The sequence below is a fragment of the Gekko japonicus genome, unplaced genomic scaffold (assembly GCF_001447785.1).
Source record: "Gekko japonicus isolate JY-2015 unplaced genomic scaffold, Gekko_japonicus_V1.1 scaffold204, whole genome shotgun sequence".
NCBI classification, from domain to species: Eukaryota; Metazoa; Chordata; class Lepidosauria; order Squamata; family Gekkonidae; genus Gekko; species Gekko japonicus.
This window is the reverse complement of record NW_015159716.1, coordinates 82,677-100,948: the sequence shown is the minus strand read 5'-3', so window position 1 is coordinate 100,948 and position 18,272 is coordinate 82,677. Positions and strand designations below refer to the sequence as shown.

At 47.8% G+C, this 18,272-nt stretch overlaps 1 protein-coding gene across 1 annotated transcript in view; it reads right to left on the bottom strand.

Annotated features, from left to right (window-relative positions):
• LHFPL4 (lipoma HMGIC fusion partner-like 4) overlaps positions 1 to 18,015 on the bottom strand; it is an 84,368-nt gene extending 66,353 nt beyond the window's left edge. The window contains exon 1 of the mRNA XM_015416150.1: positions 17,610 to 18,015. Coding sequence (XP_015271636.1) covers positions 17,610 to 18,015 — 406 coding nt within the window. The remainder of the gene's footprint in view (positions 1 to 17,609) is intronic.
• Positions 18,016 to 18,272: the final 257 nt, after the last annotated feature.

Sequence of the window (18,272 nt, the reverse complement as noted above, 5' to 3'; positions counted from 1 at the left end):
ACATGTTTACAGCTGTTGCCACAAACTGGTACGCATATCTTAAAAGAAGCCGTCCAGCATGTGGGCGAAACAAATGGTCCTGAGATGTTTACCTACCCTCTTGGGGCTCAGAAAGGAAGTCCCAGAACTTGAGTTTCAGGGCCTAAGCCTGGGATCTGGCAATGCTGCCCCTAGGGCTACCACCCAGGTGGGGACTGGAGATCTCCCAGAATTACAGCTGATTTCCAGAATACAGAACTCAGTTCCCCTCCAGGCCCCACCTGGGGAAAATGCCTGCTTTGGAAGGTGGACTCTATGCCATTACACCCCAGTGAGGTCCCTTCTGTCTCAGCAATCTCCTTCCTTCTGAAATCTCCAGGAATTTCCCAGCCCAGAGTTGGTAACCCTAGCTGCCCCCCCAATGAATCCTTGGAACTGAAATCCAAGGAGGTGCCAGGAATTCTGTTAGGGATGCCAAGCCTATTGTCTTGCAGAGCTACAATTCCCAGGGTTCGTGATTACTAGAATTAGCTTAACCTTAAAAAAAAAATTACATTCAAAAATTAAAACAATGGTACAGCAACACCAGTAAAACAAACAAAACAGAACAAAAAAGGGGGGGCTTACATTAAATGTAACAAGTATAAAGTTCTTTTGGAATTTCTCTGTTCTTTGCCAGAATAACTTAAAATAGGAGACCAGGTTCTTTTAAACTTGGTAACCATTGCTGATGAAGGCAAGGAGCTAAAATTAAAAGTTAGTTTAAATCTGTAACATAGATACGCTCGCAATGTTTAGGGGGGAAAATATCCCCATGAGGTTCTAGGCATTTTGTTTCTTCCTCTCTGCATGTAGTAGAGTGGGTGGGAAGAAACTCACATTTTTTGACATCTTCAATTTTGAATCCAACATGGCATTCCCAGGGCCCACGTCATTGGCAAAGGCAACTTCCCAGAACCCCTCAAAATGCTTTTTGAAAATGTGCATTTCAAACATCCTCTGGTGTGTGTGTGTGTGTGTGAGAGAGAGAGAGAGAGAGAAAGAGAGAGAAAGCCAGAGGAAAGAGAGGATCCTGCCACAGACAGATCCAGACATGCTTTCCTCCTACCAAGAGAAGTATAGCATTGTAGCAACCAAAATTGCTGTGTTAATAATGCAGAGAGGCATTTGGAAGCTTCTGACTGTATCAACTTCTTCCCTCTACGGTTGCCAGGTCCCCCCTGGCCACCAGCAGAGGTTAGGATGGCAGGGTTAACAGATCCAGGTTGGGAAACTCCTGGAGATTTGGGGGTGGAGCTTGGGAAGAACAGGGACCTCAGTGGGGTAGACATTAGGGCTGCCAAGTGGGGGCGGGGGGCGGGTAACCCCCTGCTTTGGAGGCCCGATTTCCGCCGCTGCGGAATTGGGCCCCGGGTGGAACCCCACCCCCGGTGTGCGCAGCACCGGGAAGTGACATTATGACGCCGGGCACGCTGGGGGCGGGGCCACGACCATCCAAGGGGAAACTCTATGGTTTCCCCTTGGATGGTCGTGGCCCCGCCCCTAGCGTGCCCAGCGTCATAACGTCACTTCCTAGTGACTTGCATGCAGCAAGCGTGCGCTCCGGGATCCACCCTGGAGTCCACCCTGCTCCAGAGGTGAGTACTACTTGGCAACCCTAGGTAGACTACCAGAGTTCACCCTCCAAAGCGTCCATTTTCTCTGGGGCAACTGATCTCTGTAGTCTGGAGATGAACTGTAATTCGGGGGGATCCCCAGGTCCCACCTGGAGCCTGGCATCCCCAGGGGGTTCCCCTGCTTTCGAGGGCCCCAATCTGCCACCGCCCGGCTGGCTGATGGGGAGAGCCTCGCCCCCAAGCAGCCCCATCTGCACCTGATGTGCCCGGTGTGATGAAATCACCCAGAGTGGAGGGCACGTTACATGGGGATGCTCTAGCATTTTGGAAGAAACTCTATGGTAACCATAGAGCCCCCCCAAATGCTAGAGCATCCCCTGCGTGACATGCCCTGTGCAATGACGTCCAGGTAACGTCATCCCGGGGGGGGGGGGCTTTGCACACATGTCAGAAGACTCCAGGAAAAAGACTAGAACCCACCCACCCCAAATGCAGTAAGGACCTGGCAACCCTGCATCCCTACCTCTGGACTCCAGTCCTGGCTGGCAGATTTTTGGAGGGAGTTTGAGAAGGTTGTTCTAGTCCTCTTCTAATGACCATACAGGATTAGTGTCCTATATCATCTTTCTATGGAAATACTTATATACTGCTTTGGTCCCTAATGGGGAGCCAAAGCAGTTTATAACATCATTCTCTCCTCCTCCATTTTATCCTCCCAACAAGCCTGTGAGGTAGGTTAGACTGAAAGTGAGTGACTGGTCCAAAGTCACCTAGCAAGCTTCCATGGCACAGCAGAGCTGTTCCAGATCCTCAACTAGCACTCACACCCACTACATCACACTGGCTCCCATACCTTTGCAAACAAAGCATCAGCATGAGCAGACATTTGGAGCATTTGCCTGTTGGAAGGTCAGGAGGGAAGCACAGAAAATGAAGTCAGTCAGTCGGCTGACTTAAGAGAAAACTCTGTAAAGACTCCGTTCTGTGGGTGTCTGGCAACCTATCGGTTATCTTGTCTGTACCCTGGATATCAAGTCTTACGTTGGAGATGTCACTTGAGTCAGGCACGGTTTTGCCACCAGACCCCCCCTCCCACCCCGAATTAAAGGACCATGATTTACCATTTGATCCTGTGGTTGCTTTATTATGTTATGTTCAATACTGTGGCCCTGCCTTCGATAGAGAATTTATCATGAGCTTGTTAACTGATGCAAGACAATGTGTCACATCTTATTGGAAATCCTCTGTAGACCCTAATATTAATGGCTGGATTATGAGAATATGGAAAATTGCTCCCAAGTCTAAAACGGCATCTCAAAGTAGACGCATAACTCAAGAAAATTTAAGGGCTGATAAGTTCACAGAAGGATAGGCTTTGTTTATGATGTCATGGAATGATGAGGTCAACAATAATTTCTCTCTTTTTCTGAACTTTGTAATAAGTGTTCTTTTTGTTTTGTTTTTCTCTATTTACCCCTTTTCTGTTTTCCTTCTTAAAATTTAAAATAAAAATGAAGATGAAGTCAAGAAATAAGGATATTCATTTTCGGTTACAATTTTTATATCATACTAGAAAAAAATTCAGTTTTGATTTATCTTTTTCATCTTCAGCCAGTCGTAAAATAATTTCCATCTGTCCCAAAATAGTTCCTCTGGTTTATTTTGTAGTGTGGTATTTAGCTTATCCATATTTTTTTTGGGGGGGGAACCAACGTGTGGGAAAGATACTAGAGTCCTGCAGCCAAAGACCGGAGTCAAAGAGCCAAGGAGGTGATGGGGCCAAAGTGATGGGAATGGAATCCAAAAGCCTCCAGAAAGCTATTCAGATTCTCTGACCCATTTCCTCCTTGGCCCCAGTCCCTAAGCCTTCAAAGCCCCATGGCCATCCTCTCTTATTGCAAGCGGTCCATATAAAAGCATAAGAAGAGCCCTGCTGGATCAGACTAAGGGTCCATCTAGCCCAACATCCTGTTTCCCGCAGTGTCCAATCAGAAGGCCCAGAAGCAGGGGCACAGAGGCCAAACACTGTTGTTGCCCAGCAACGGATATCCAGGGGTACACTGCCTCAGAACACGGAGGCTCCATTTAGTCATCACAGGTGATAGCCACTGAGGAAACTAACCTCCAAGAATGTGCTTAATCCCTTTTTAAAGCTGCCTTAGCCTTATATTTATTTATTTTATTCAATTTATACCCCGCCCTTCCCGCTACGCGGGCTCAGGGCGGCTTACAGGAGGCATATGCCAATATAAAACACACATAAAACCATTTAAAATCGCTATAATCCAATAACATTATTAACAAATTATTAACAAAGTGCTCTAGATGTTCAACATGGTATTTCCCAAGATGGTGTATTGTGCTCTATTGCCTCTGCTCTATCTACTCGGCATCATCTGCTCCGGGGAACACTGATGTTCCCTCCACCAGGGCCAGGTTAAGATGGAACAGTAGTGGTGATAGTGGCGGCCCCTACTCACACGCCTGGTGGAAGAGCTCCATCTTACAGGCCCTGCGGAACTGTACAAGGTCCCGCAGGGCCCGGATCTCCTCCGGGAGCTCGTTCCACCAGGTAGGAGCCGCCACCGAGAAAGCCCTGGCCCTGGTAGCGGCCAGCCTGGCCTATTTGGGGCCTGGCAAAGCCAGGAGATGTTGCACCCCAGACCGAAGTGCCCGCGGGGGAACATATGAGGAAAGGCGGTCCCTCAGGTAAGCTGGACCCAGACCATATAGGGCTTTAAAGGTAAGAACCAGCACTTTGAAGCGAATCCGGTACGCTATTGGCAGCCAGTGCAGCGCTTTCAGCGCAGACCAGATGTGGTCCCTACTAGAAAGACCCATCAGCAGCCTGGCTGCAGCATTCTGCACTAGCTGCAGGTTCCGGATTTGCGACAAAGGCAGCCCCATGTAGAGAGCGTTGCAGTAGTCTAGCCTCGAGTTGACCGTCGCATGGATCACCATGGCCAAGTCACTGCGGTCGAGGTGAATTCCACAAAAACTCTTTAAAGTGTTCAGCTGTTCTTTGTACAGGAAGTGTTCCTACCTCTTAATCATTTTGACTGTCCTTTTTCTAGTACTGTTTCCAATACTATGATACCTTTTTTAGGATGAAATCATCATAACTTACACAGTATTTCAAAGATAGCTTAACCTTAGATCCATATGAGGGCATGACAATACCTGCTATTTTATTTCCAGCCCCTTTCCGGACAATTGGTAGCATGCAATTTGTCTTTTTTCACTCTTGCTACTTGCTGACAGGGCAGTCCTAAGCATAGTTACACTCTTCAGAGCTCTCTTATGTCAATGGACTTAGAAGAGTGTAACTCTACTTTGGATTGCACTGAGCTGCTACATCTGCCTTAACCTAATGCTACTCAACCCATTACATATTACAAAGCAAAGAGCTGGTGCATCATGCAACAGTGCCTGCAAAACAAATATTCTCAACTCCTGCTTTCATCTAGAAGTTAAGCAACCAAGTAACTCTGGGTTCCTGCATCATTCAAGCCCTGTAAAGCACAGATGCTTAAAACTGGGTGTTCACACAGTATTTGTGAAGCATTACACATGAACAAATATATGAAGTTGCCTTACACTGAGTCAGAATCAAGACCAAAGTCGCCTACTCTGACTGGCAGCAGTTCTCTGGGGTTTCAAGTCAAAGTCTTTCATGTTACCCACTATCTGATCCTTTTAACTGGAGATGCTGGGGATGGAAACTGGGGCCTTCTGCATGCCAAGCAGATGCTCGATCACTGAACCATGGGCCCCTCCAATCTACAGATCCATATCAATACTTATGGGGGGGGGAAATAAGCCCACCTTGTGTGAGGCAGGGATCTTTCCCCATTCTTGCCACTTGGGAATTTTGACTCAAGGGCCCCAAACACTGACCCTGAGACCTTCAGCATAGAAAACACATGCTCCAACTCTGAGCTATAGCTTGTTTCAAAGAGTGTCTGCCCAATGTCTATCCGACAGCCTTCTAACCTGTGATCAAAACACAAGAGACACTAATAACCATTGTAATACATGAAACAATGTCATCCTCCTGAAACATTGTCACTTACCCTCAGACAATACTGCATCGCCCTAGAAACCAGCATTCAGCCCCAGAACCCAAGCCTGGAATATGTGAAGCAACAATCAAGACGAACACCTCTAAATGTGTGCGGAACGCCTTCCCCTCATTTACCGAGTTCTGCCATAGCAATTTTAGAAGAGTTTGTGCAGTGCAAAGAGTGTGATTTCTGCTGGTGCCTGAGCACCTTGGAAATGGCAATGAATCTCTAGAAAAGTACGCTTGCAGCGAGCTAGAAAGATAAATGCCCCGGTTGCCCTTTATTTAGCATAGCCATCAAGGTATAAAATATGCACCCATGCCCATGGGCCAGACGCTGCTCCTTTTTCACTCCACTCCAGCTGCTTTGTCTGTCATCACCTAGTATAGCTGTGTGCTTGTCCCCAAGGACTCACCATTAAAGATGGCAAGTGACATCCGTAGAGGAAGAGAAAAGGGGGGCAGGGAAGGGGAAGGTCCCAGAGTTATGACTGTAGCAAGAATCTCCGGCTTTGGTTTTCCCATCTGATCACTCATGGAGGATTCACGATTTGGGAGTGAGTTAGGTCTGCCAACCTCCAGTTGGCACCTGGAGATCTTCCACTGTTACAATTGACCTCCGGGTGACCAAGATAATTTCCCTTGGAGGAAATGGCTGCTTTGGAGAGTGGACTCTGTGGCATTATGCCCTGCAGAGGTTCCTCCCCTCCTCAACCCCCCCCAGGCTCCAGGCCCCCCCCCAAAAAAAATCTCCATGTGTTTTCGAACCCAGAACTGGGAACCCTAGAGTGACTTTGGGATCAGTCATCTCTGCCACATTAACACACACACACCCAGAAAGTGATGGGTAGAGACTATTTTTTTTAAAGGAGGAATTTAGTGAAAGCTGCAGACTTATACAGCCCACCCGCCCACCCACCCCCTTTGGAATTTCCTCCTCCATTTCCAAGGTACTGAGCTTTTGGGAGGGCAGATGGCTGGATGTCGGCTGGAAAGAGGGGAGCATCTTTCCTCTTAATTATATTCAGTTTCCTTTGGGGGTGGGGGGAAACAGTTATTCTGGACTGCTCTGGGAAGCCCTAATTAGAGCCTTCCCTGATTTGTTAGCCACTAATTAGACATCAAAGTGTTTTCAAACAGAAACATCAGACATCTTGGTTTGGGGATTTCACTCAAGCATGGAGTTCTGTTCTTTGGTCCCGAGGTGAAGCAACGTTGGGACCCTTGATCGCTTCCTTGAAGTCTGCCCATGCTCCCCCTTCCCTCTACTAGAATTAGGTTTCCCAAAGATGTGTGTGTAAAATGTTGCCAAACTGCAGCTGTCTTATGGTGACCAATGTTCCCTCTAAGCTGTGGAGTCTTGTGAGCAAAAAGTCTGCTTTGTGAGTTACTGGTTTTAAAGTTGTGAGCCAGCGATTTGGCTACTGCATAAGTCAGTTTGCTCTGGAGCCCTCCTTCCTGAGCTAAGACAAAAAATCTGTGGGCTGGAGGCTAAAAAATTGTGAGCTAGCTCACACTAACTCAGCTTAGAGGGAACACTGATGGTGACCCCGTAGGATTTCCAAGGTAAGAGACAGACAGAGGTGGTTTGTCATTGCTTTCCTCTGTGTAGCGACCCTGAACATTCTTGACTGCCTCCCATCCAAGTACTAGCCAGAGCTGACCTTGCTTAGCTTCTGAGATCTAACAAGATCAAGTTAACTTGGACCATCCAATTCAGGGCATTTCCAATAATACATGTATTATTACATGTCTTAGAAGATGATGCTGTTAAAGTGCTACACTCAATTTGCCAGCAAATTTGGAAAACGCAACAGTGGCCACAGGATTGGAAAAGATCAGTATACATTCCAATCCCAAAGAAGGGCAATGCCAAGGAATGTTCAAACTATCGCACAATTGCACTCATATCACACGCTAGCAAGGTCATGCTCAAGATCCTACAAGCTAGGCTTCAACAGTACGTGGATAGAGAACTACCAGAAGTACAAGCTGGGTTTCGAAGAGGTAGAGGAACTAGAGATCAAATTGCCAACATTCGCTGGATTATGGAGAAAGCAAGAGAGTACCAGAAAAATATCTACTTCTGCTTCATTGACTATGCTAAAGCTTTTGACTGTGTGGATCACAACAAACTATGGCAGGTCCTTAAAGAGATGGGAGTACCAGACCACCTCACATGTCTCTTGAGAAACCTGTATAAGGGCCAAGAAGCGACAGTTAGAACCGGATATGGAACAACTGATTGGTTTAGCATAGGAAAAGGAGTACGACAAGGATGTATACTGTCACCTTGCTTATTTAATATATATGCAGAGTACATCATGCGAAATGCTGGCCTGGATGAATCACAAGCGGGAATTAAGATTGCTGGGGAAAAGATCAACAACCTCAGATATGCAGACGATACCACTCTGATGGCAGAAAGTGAAGAGGACCTCAAGAGCCTCTTGCTCAGGGTAAAAGAGGAGAGCGCAAAAGTGGGCTTGAAGCTCAACATCAAAAAAACTAAGATCATGGCATCCGGCCCCATCACTCCTTGGCAAATAGAAGGGGAAGTCGTGGAAGTAGTGACAGACTTCACGTTCCTGGGATCCCAGATCACCGCAGACTGTGACAGCAGCCATGAAATTAAAAGATTTCCTTGGGAGGAAAGTGATGGCGAACCTAAACAGCATGATAAAAAGTAGAGACATCACCCTGCCAACAAAAGTCCGCATGGTCAAAGCAATGGTATTCCCAGTAGTCATGTATGGCTGTGAGAGTTGGACTATAAGGAAGGCCGAGCGCCGAAGAATAGATTCTTTTGAACTATGGTGCTGGAGGAGACTCTTGAGAGTCCCTTGGACTGCAAGAAGAACAAATCAGTCAATCCTCAAAGAAATCAACCCTGACTGTTCCCTGGAAGGCCAGATAATGAAACTGAAGCTCAAATACTTTGGCCACCAAATGAGAAGGGAGCACTCACTGGAGAAGACCCTGATGCTGGGAAAGATTGAAGGTCAAAGAAGACGGGGATGGCAAAGGATGAGATGGTTGGACAGTGTCATCGACGCAACGAACATGAAATTGAGCCAACTTCAGAGGACAGCGGAAGACAGGAGGGCCTGGCGGGAGCTGGTCCATGGGGTCGCGAAGAGTCGGACTCGACTGTGCGACTGAACAACAACAACAAAGAAACATGTCCCTTTTGGCTTGTCTTTCCCATCTTTGATCAGAAATTACTTCCAAACCTCTTGTCTGGTTTTGGAAATCTCACAAACAAAGCAACGCATGGGCCCTTTTTAAAATCTGAACTACCACAGCTCCTTAATCTGAATTACTACAGCTCCTTCACACTCAGGGCTTCCTTAGACAATGTACAAGAGTGAACACTGACTTGTGAACAAATCTTCTGAGGCTTTTAATTTTAATTTAAAAGCAGCTTTCGCAAGGGGATTTGGATCAGAGTTGTGGCATGGCATAGCGGAGGGGTTTGCCCCCCCCCCCGTGATGTTTCCAGGATACAACCCCCCCCCCTTGCCTAGTAGGGAAAAGACAGCTCATCTCACTCCACTAACATCCAGTGGAGACATCTGGGAATCCTCCAGTCTGAAGGAGAGCTGATGAAGTCACAACATTAGCATCAATTCATTTACTCTCTCTCCTCCACCCCTCTCCTCCACCCATCTGCCCAATGTCTATCCGGTGGGGACTTTCATCTTCTGCAGCTTCATATCCACATAAGAAGAGCTCTGCTGGATCAGACCAGTGGACCATCTAGTTCAGCATCTTGTCCCGCACAATGGCCAACCAGTTCCTCTGGAGGGCCAACAGCAGGCCATGGAGACTGATGCTTTCCCCTGATGTTGCCTCCTAGCACTGGGGTTCAGAGGGCGACTGCTGCTGAACATGGAGGTTCCCTTTAGTCACCATAGCTAATAGCCACTCCATGAATCTATCTAATCCCCTTTTATAGCGATCTACGCTTGCAGGCCTCACTACATCCTCTGGCAGCAAATTCTACATTAATCACTCTCTGCATAAAGAAATATTTGCTAAGAAAGGTGTTAACCTTTTTGGGGGCGGGCAGAGTTTTCTTTTGACTGCATTCTAGCCTTGGCCTGGGTTTCCCACTTCCCTATCAGTCTTCACTTTACTCACATTAGCTTGGATCCAACCAGCTTTTGCACTGGTGAAAAGGGGAGGAGAAGATCCCCTTTGACCACCAAAAAGGCTATGCTGGGGATAATGAGAACTGCATAGACAAAAGCCATGTAGGAATGGGGTGTACTGAGGAAGCGAACTGGGTGACATTGAGTGAAAAAGCTGGATCTAACCCATCATGTGTGGAGAGAGCTACTGTAAAATAGTGGGTTAAGTGTTGGACTGGTAACAAGGACGGTAAAAGGTAAAGGTTCCCCTGCTCGAAAGCCAGTCAAGCCCGACTCTAGGGGTGCGGTGCTCATCAACGTTTCAAAGCCGAAGAGCCAGCGCTGTCCGAAGACGTTTCCGTGGTCATGTGGCTGGCATGACTAAACCCCAAGGCGCATAGAACGCTGTTACCTTCCCACCGAAGTGGTACCTATTTATCTACTTGCAATTTCTTGCTTTCGAACTGCTAGGTTGGCAGGAGGGTAACAAGGAAACCAGCATTCAAATCCCAGTTTGCCAGGGAAGCCACTAGATGACTTGAGGCCAATCATCCTCTCTGGGACACATCAAGATGGGTAGCCATGTTTATCTGTAGCAACAGAAAAGAGCAAGAGTCCAGTAGCCCCTTAAAGACTAACAAAATATGTGGCAGGGTAGGAGCTTTCGTGAGTCACTGCTCACTTCTTCAGACATCATTATCTGCCACATATTTTGTTTGTCTTTAAGGCGCTGCTGGACTGTTGCTCTTTTCTGGGACACATGAAGCTGCCTCATGCTGAATCAGACCACTGGTCCATCAAGGTCGATATTGTCTACTCAGACTGGCAGCAGCTCCCCAGGGTCTCAGGCAGAGGTCTTTCTCACCCCCTACCGTCTGATCCTTTTGACTGGAGATGCCAAGGATTGAACCTGGGACCTTCTGCATGCCAAGTGGATGCTCTGCACTGAGCCATGGCCACTCCCCCTTCCTCTTAGCCTAACCTGTGGTACCAAGGTAAGCAATGTCAATGCGGACCCTGGGAGAACAGTGACTGCAGCAAGCCCCATCAGTGTTGTTTCTGTGCTGCTTGATGGTGAAAATTTGATTGTGGGATACATAGTGCTGGCATGAAGGTGATATCTTTACCATCTTGCAGTTGTGTTTTGTCTTTCTACTTTTAAATGTGGGATGAGCATCCCAGTAACATGTGGGGCTGGGAGGTGTGGCGGGGCGGTGGGAGGTGTGTCATTCAAAGAAGGGCTCGGCGATATGGGCATGCTCAGAACCAGTGTTCCCTCTAAGCTGAGTTGGTGTGAGCTAGCTCACAATTTTTTAGCCTCCGGCTCACACATTTTTTGTCTTAGCTCAGGAAGGAGGGCTCCAGAGCAAGCCAATTTATGCAGCAGCCAAATTGCCCGCTCACAGCTTTAATACCAGTAGCTCACAAAGTAGAATTTTTGCTCACAAGACTCCACAGCTTAGAGGGAACGTTGCTCAGAACCCTTCCAAATCCTGTCCCATCCTTAGGAATGATGGCGTTCAGGTCCCTGAGAACCCATCCTCTTTGTCCTCAATGTTGTGTGTATGTGTGTGCGCATGCCCCCTAGCAGAGCTCGTCAGGAGGTTTAGGGTTGGGTGCCACCAATATGCTGATGGATAAGCAACCAGAGACAGCCCTTTTGGTCTTGGGCCAGTGCCTGGATGCTGCGATTGGATGGTTGAGACAGAGCTGGCAGCAGCTGAATTCATCAAGGAGAGAAGTCATGCAGCTGGGGAGGACTGGGCCAATGCAGGAGTTATGGCTCCCAGCTCTTGATGAGGTCCAACTGTCACCAGTGGACTCTGTGAAGAGCTTGGGTACATGGCTTGATGCCTCACTTTCTCTGGACAAACAGTGGCAAGGTCTGTGGTTTCCTATCTTTGCCAGGCCTGTCAGCTGGTCCCTTTCCTGCCTCACTCAGATCTGGCCATAGTGATTCATTCATGCCACGGTCACCTCCACACTAGACTATTGCAATTCGCTCTAGACAGGGTTGCCCTAAAAGGTGCTCTGGAAGCTTCAGGTTAGCCAGAATGCAGCTGCTTGGCTTCTGACCAGTGCATTATGCTCAACACACACACAGCCAATACTTAGGAAGAGCCCCATAGCTAGACAATTTTCAGTGGGGGGGGCACTGGATGGAGGAGGGGTGGGGGGAGAAGAAAGAATGGAGGTGCCCAACAGTGAGGGGAGTGAGTGTGTGCATGGCGGAGGAAGGGGGTGTGATGTGGTGGGGCAGTCTGGCACACATGTGCACATCGGGGCTCATGTCCACTCTTGGAGCCATTTGCCCATGCCCCCATTGCCCATTGCCACGGCAACCGACTGGGCCTACCGCCACCCTCAACTAATGCCTCAGCAGCAGGCTGGGCCGAAGCCAGTCAGCCAGCCAGGGCGATCGATCGGGCGGGGACTGCTGTCACTCGCTGCCCTTCCTCTCCCTCCCATCCTTCCCTGTCCAGCTCCGGTGCTGCCTGACCTGCCGGTCCCTGGAGGCCCCAAGCAACTGAGCAAGCAAGAGGAACAGGTGTTGCCCACAGGGAGGACTGCTGGTTGGGAGCAGGACCAGGTGGCCATTTGCTCAGTGGCTGGTCCAGTGTGGCATGGCTTACTAAAAAAAATACCAGGGGCTCTGGGATGATTCAGGGAAGATTCAGGGGCAGTGGAGATTTGGGAGGGGGCATCGCCCCAAGGGTCCCACCGTAGCTATAGGCCTGCTTAGGCAGCTGCATTGGTTACCAGTTGGCTTCCAGATCAAATTCAAGGTGCTGGTCTTAACCTTTAAAGCCCTAAGTGGTCTGGGGCCATCATGCCTGAAGGACTGTATCTCCCACTACGATCCCCTTCGTTGCCTGCATTCCTCATCATGCAATCTTTTGGTGGCACCCGGCCTTCGAGTGGCTTGCCTTTCTTCCACCAGAGCAAGGGCCTTCACTGGGGTGGCGCCATCAAGGTGGAATGCTCTATCAGAGGATATGCATGCCCTGTGGGACCTTGTGAGCCCGCAGAGCTTGCCAGACAGAGCTCTACCAGCAGGCTCTTAATTAGTTATTGAGCATGTCCTACAACTATTGTTTAGACCGGATCGTTTTACTGTTGGCTTGTTGGATGCTGCTATTAAAAAAATAAAAATAAAAATAGGACTTTTATATTGTTGCTTTTAATTTATTATTCCTACTGGTTTTGATATTGTATATGGTATTTTACTTGTTGTAAGCTATCCTGAGCCTCGCTTGTTCAGGGAGTGGTGGGGTACACATTTGATTAAGTAAATAAATAAACCTACCTCATAAGGTTGTTGTGAGGATAAACCGGGGGAGGGCAGAACCATGTATGTCACCCCAAGATGCCTTGGAAGAAGAGAAGGATAAAAATATACCAAATAAACAGTTTCATGCAGCTGCCTCTCTAAGCAGAGGTTGCTCTGGTTCATAACTGTTCATGTAAAGAGTAGTTTAAGTTATGTTTTGTGACAGCCATATAGGAAATTCATCAATCTCTGCTTTTTTGCATTCAACCGATGAAGAAAGCCATTGAAACAGGGATGATTACTGGCTTCCTGTTGTGTATGCATAAACATCTGTTTATGTGAAAAACAACTGTATGTGTATGTAGAAAGAGCTGTGATATTACTACGGTTGTACAAACAGATGCGAAAACAGTAGCTTGTAAAATATGCACATGCAAATATATAGCACTTGTAATTTATATGCTATATCACTTGTACTCTCATTTTGATACTGCATGTAGAACACATTCCGAAAGTTTGTAGTTTGTATACAGTGTCGTGCATTTTGTTACTTTGTCAAGATACGCTATTTCTGTCTTTCTTTACTAAATAAGTAAAACATTCCTGCAAATTTTATGGAATCTTAAACACTGGTCTCAGAATTCTTTTTAAAAAGTTCATTTAAAGTTCATTTGAATCCCTGATTAGTTGGGGTTTTTTTTAAGAGGGCTGTTTTGGGACTGAAACAAAAGTGACCAGAGTCCAGTCCCCATCGCTTCAACTTGGCTTCTGCATCCCTCTTTTGCATCTTGTTTAAAATGTGGAGGGATTCGGATGTAGCCCCATTTTGAGAATGGTAACTGAGCCACTTTATGAAAAACCAGCTAATTTCCATGCCTTGTGCCAGGACGGTAATGTCTGAGTTATGTTGGAATATGAAAGTTGACTACAAGGTATGAAAAGCATTAATCAACCAAAAGGGAGGCTGTGACCAAGAAATCAGACTGGAACTGGGAAGGACAGCCATGAAGGGACTAGGAAAGATCCTGAAGTGTGTGGAAGCATCACTGGAGACCAAGATCAAGGTAATTGACAAGATAATTCATAGCATGGTATTCTCCATCACTATATGCGGATGTGAAAGTTGGACAATGAAGAAAGCTGACAAAAGAAAATTGATTCATTTGAAATGTGTTGTTGGAGGAGAGTTTTACAGCTACCACAGACCACCAAAAGTACAAATAAGTGGGTTCCAGATCAATTCAAGCCTGAATTCTCCCAAGAAGCTAAAATGACTAAACTTGAGGCTATCATACTTTGGTCACATCATGAGAAGACAAGTCTCCCTGGAAAAGAAAATCATGCTAGGAAAAGTTGAAGGCAGCAAGAAAAGAGAAAGACCCAAGATGAGATAGATATTCCCAGTAAGGAAGCCACAGACCTCAGTTTGCAAGAACTGAACAAGGCTGTTAAGGATAGGACATTTTGGAGGCCATTAATTCATAGGGTCACAATAGGTTGAAGGCAACTTGATGGCACATCACACACACACACAAAGAGTGAACATTTTGTCTCCACCCTGCATTACTTTGATCCATCCCAGTCTTGACTTCATGCGTATCAATATTTCTATGTTCTGCTGCCAACTCCACAGTCATAACATCTTGTTCTCACCCTGCCTTTTCTTTATTTATGCATATGCTACAAAGGCTATACAGATTCTCAGCCCTCAGTATTCCCAGGCTGTGTTTCCCTTATAATTATCTGGCTGATTAACTGATTAACTAGTTAAATCAGTGTGATTAGTTGACTAATTCCTTGAAAATAAAACAGAGCTTTGCAAAATGACTGTTCGGCACCACTGGCATTATTGCAAACCATCTGTGGGAGAATCCCCCAGTCCAGGTAATGCACTTGAGAGAAGGCATTTCCCTCCCCCCTCCTCCCAAAATTAAATGAGTTCGCTTCCAAGAGGAACTTCTACCTTCATTAAATATCCAGGAAAAAATATTATCTCATTGTGAAACTGTTTTATTTACTGGAATTGCCTCATTAATCTCCTAATTGGTTAGAAGGAGACAGCTAATGGGCTAAAAAGGAGCCGTTATCAGCACTTCTGGGATGCCAGCCTGACACCTTCCTGTGGTTCTCTGATCTATACCCTTCCCAAATCCCAGCCTTTTTTGACCCTGCCCTGCTCATTCACAGGTAGATGAATCAGTCGTTTTCCGCAACTGCATTTTATCCCGGGACCATTTGCCACTGTGCTGATGGATACCTCTAGTCTGTGAGCAGATTCTGGAAGAAATCTACAAGGAATCTATATGCTGTTTGCTATGCCACGAGCTGTTTCAGGACAGAATGCCCAGGTCTGGAAGCCACTCTTTGGGCTCTACCTTCAATATTGTCTCCTTCCAACCCATCAAAGGCACACCAAAACAGCATCATTATGTGGAAAGCACTGTGTCGGGACGTCTCTCTCCTCTAGGACCTCCAGCCACACTGCCAGGCCAATCCCCTCCTCACTCCAGGTACGATCACCTTAGGAAGGGTGCACAGAAACTGCAAGAGGAGTGCTGCTGCCCGGAAGTGTCGCAAAGTTTATTCCAAGTTCATGGAGAAATAAGGATGGAAAGGGCTAGTGTGGCAGAGCCTTGGATCTCCCCTCTGCTCATAAAAGCAGTATAGTTATTCAGTATCTACCTTCAGATGTAATGCCTTCAATCATTTCCCCCTATATATGGCAGGAGGCAGGGGGGAAATGGGGAAAGATGCTGATCTCCTGCTTCTCCAGGTGTGTCCAAACGGACCTAAGGATAGCCATCCTGAGAAGTGGTTAAATTTTTTTTGTATGTGGAAAGGTGGTAAAATAAATGTCTTACACAAATGGGTCCGGAACGAACTCGTGCCTGTCCACAACTCCTTCATAGCTTAGATGAACTACTGGGGTGTTTGGGTGGGCAGGCTTGAGAAAACACCCCCCTTCTCTTGAAACCAGGACCCTGACCACCAGAGCCCCATTCCCCCAGATTTCACCAAGCTGTAAACCCAAACCCCTACCCCCAACCTCTTCTCCAAGCCTCTTTTTAGGCAGCCTGTTTCCTACTTATCAGATATTCACTCACCATCCCCTCCCTCCATGCTGAGCTAGGTAGCTTGGCTCATTTCAGATTCAGGTCCTTCTTCCCTAGGCTAGGCCCAGAAGCCAGGCCTGAGCCCTGCTTAGAATTCACGACTAAGTGATAAATGGGGGCAAGTCAGAGGGAGCGGAAGGAAGTGAGAGGCAAGCCTTAGGGACTTCATTGGGCTCCCTTGAAAGGGGACAGTCTTCCCACCCAATTCTTAAGGGAACACACTCTTCTTGCCCCCATTTTCATCATACACCCACTGAGATTCATTCTTAGCTGAGGACAGCAGTTTTCCTTACCTAGCCCTGGAGCCATTCCATTTTCCTTTAGACCTGACTCCAGGTCTTTTGAATGTAGCCTAAGACCAGGAAAGTCTTTCCCTGTCTTTTCGAGATGACTCAAAGTCTGGCAGTCAGACCGATTCTGCTTCACAGCCTTCCTAGGCGATCGCAACCAACCACCGTACCCCAGGGTGTCCTCTGTGGGTCCTTTCAGCACCTTGGACAGGATCACAGAGGCAGTAAGAAGTTTGTCTAGTGTCCTCTCAAGATTACATGGCTGCCTGCCTGTGATGACAGATTTCCACTGAGAGCTCATTTTTAAATCATTACACTTTCAAAACATTTCAGAGTAAAGATGTAGCCATTTTCTTGTTCAGCTTCAGTTCTTTCTATTTCGGCTTCAGGTCTCAGTGATTTGCCTGAGCACTGGCTGAAAGGAATGGATGTGATAGTTTGTCCATCCTCCCGGTCCCAATCCCACACGAAATTAAAACAAAACACACATTGTGATGCAGGTAGGGGCACCACCAAGGAGAACAATATCTCATCTCGCTCTCTACAGAAGCAAAAGCATCCCACAAGATAGCAAAGCAATTCCTTAATACTTAAAACTCCCATTCCAGGGAAAGCTGTTGCTCCTTGAGTTTTGCAAATATCTGGCCCTGCCTCACCTAGAGGAGGTAATCCAGTTACCAGTCCCATGCAGCTGTTACTTTAAGGGGTTCATTCACCTGTCCCTACCTAATATCCAGAAGAACACCATGTACATGACCCTGAATCTAGGAGAGAGTTAAAATCTTCCAGTTCTCTTGTTACATCGGAGAATACACATAATCATATGCTCCAAGCTAGTATCATTCACTGTCTATGTTTCCCTTTCCCTCCCCATATAGACCAAATTGTCCCCGTAAACGCAGTCTGTCCCATTTAGAAAAGTAACCCATTCATCCAAACTTCTTGTGGTTATCCAAACCAGTTCACAGTTCAGTCCCGCGGAGCTGTCCTTATTCAGCTCTTTCTGCTCCCTCCCTTCTTCTTCCAGCTTGATTTGGGTTTCCCTCCCCGCTTTAGTTTGGGGAGGGGATGTCAGGGTTTTCTTGGTAGCTGGAGTGATTAGGGAGAGGGTGGTTTTTTTTGGGGGGGGGCGTGTGTGTCCTACCTGCCAGAAGCTGCATCCAGGCGCAGATCTTGTAGACCGTGGCCGTGTTGCAGAAGAAGAAGAGGGAAAAGCAAGTGATGCAGCCCAAGATCAGCACCATGGAGAGCAGCACGAAGAAAGAGGCCGCCTTGAAGGCTCCCGAGGGGATGTTGCCGAACTCGGAGAAGGAGCCCTGGCATTTGATCTCCCGGTTGTTGCCGTCGTCGCCCGTGCAGTACTGGAAGAGGCCGAAGTAGCCCGGCTTGGGCGTGCTGACGCTGTCGCCGATCCAGTAGGGCTGGATGAAGACCACCACGTTGATGATGGCGAAGCAGATGGTGAAGATGGCCCAGAGCACGCCGATGGCCCGCGAGTTCCGCATATAGTTGTCATGGTACAGCTTGGAGGCCTCCTGCGACGGCAGCATCCTGCCGGGCGGCTCAGAGCGCGGAGCCCCCGGCGCGGCACGGAGACGCAGGGAAGGGCGCACCGGCACAGGCGGCGGCGGCAGCACCAACACCAGCGCCGGCGGCGGCTCCTCCTCCTCCTCCTCACTGGCGAAGGACTGGCCCCGGGAGCCCCGCGGCGCCGGCCGAGGGAAAGCCCAAGGGGTGGCCGCCAAGAGGCCAGGCCATGGGGCAAAGCCGGGCGCGCGAAGGGCTGCGGGGAGGGGCTAGCCCTAGA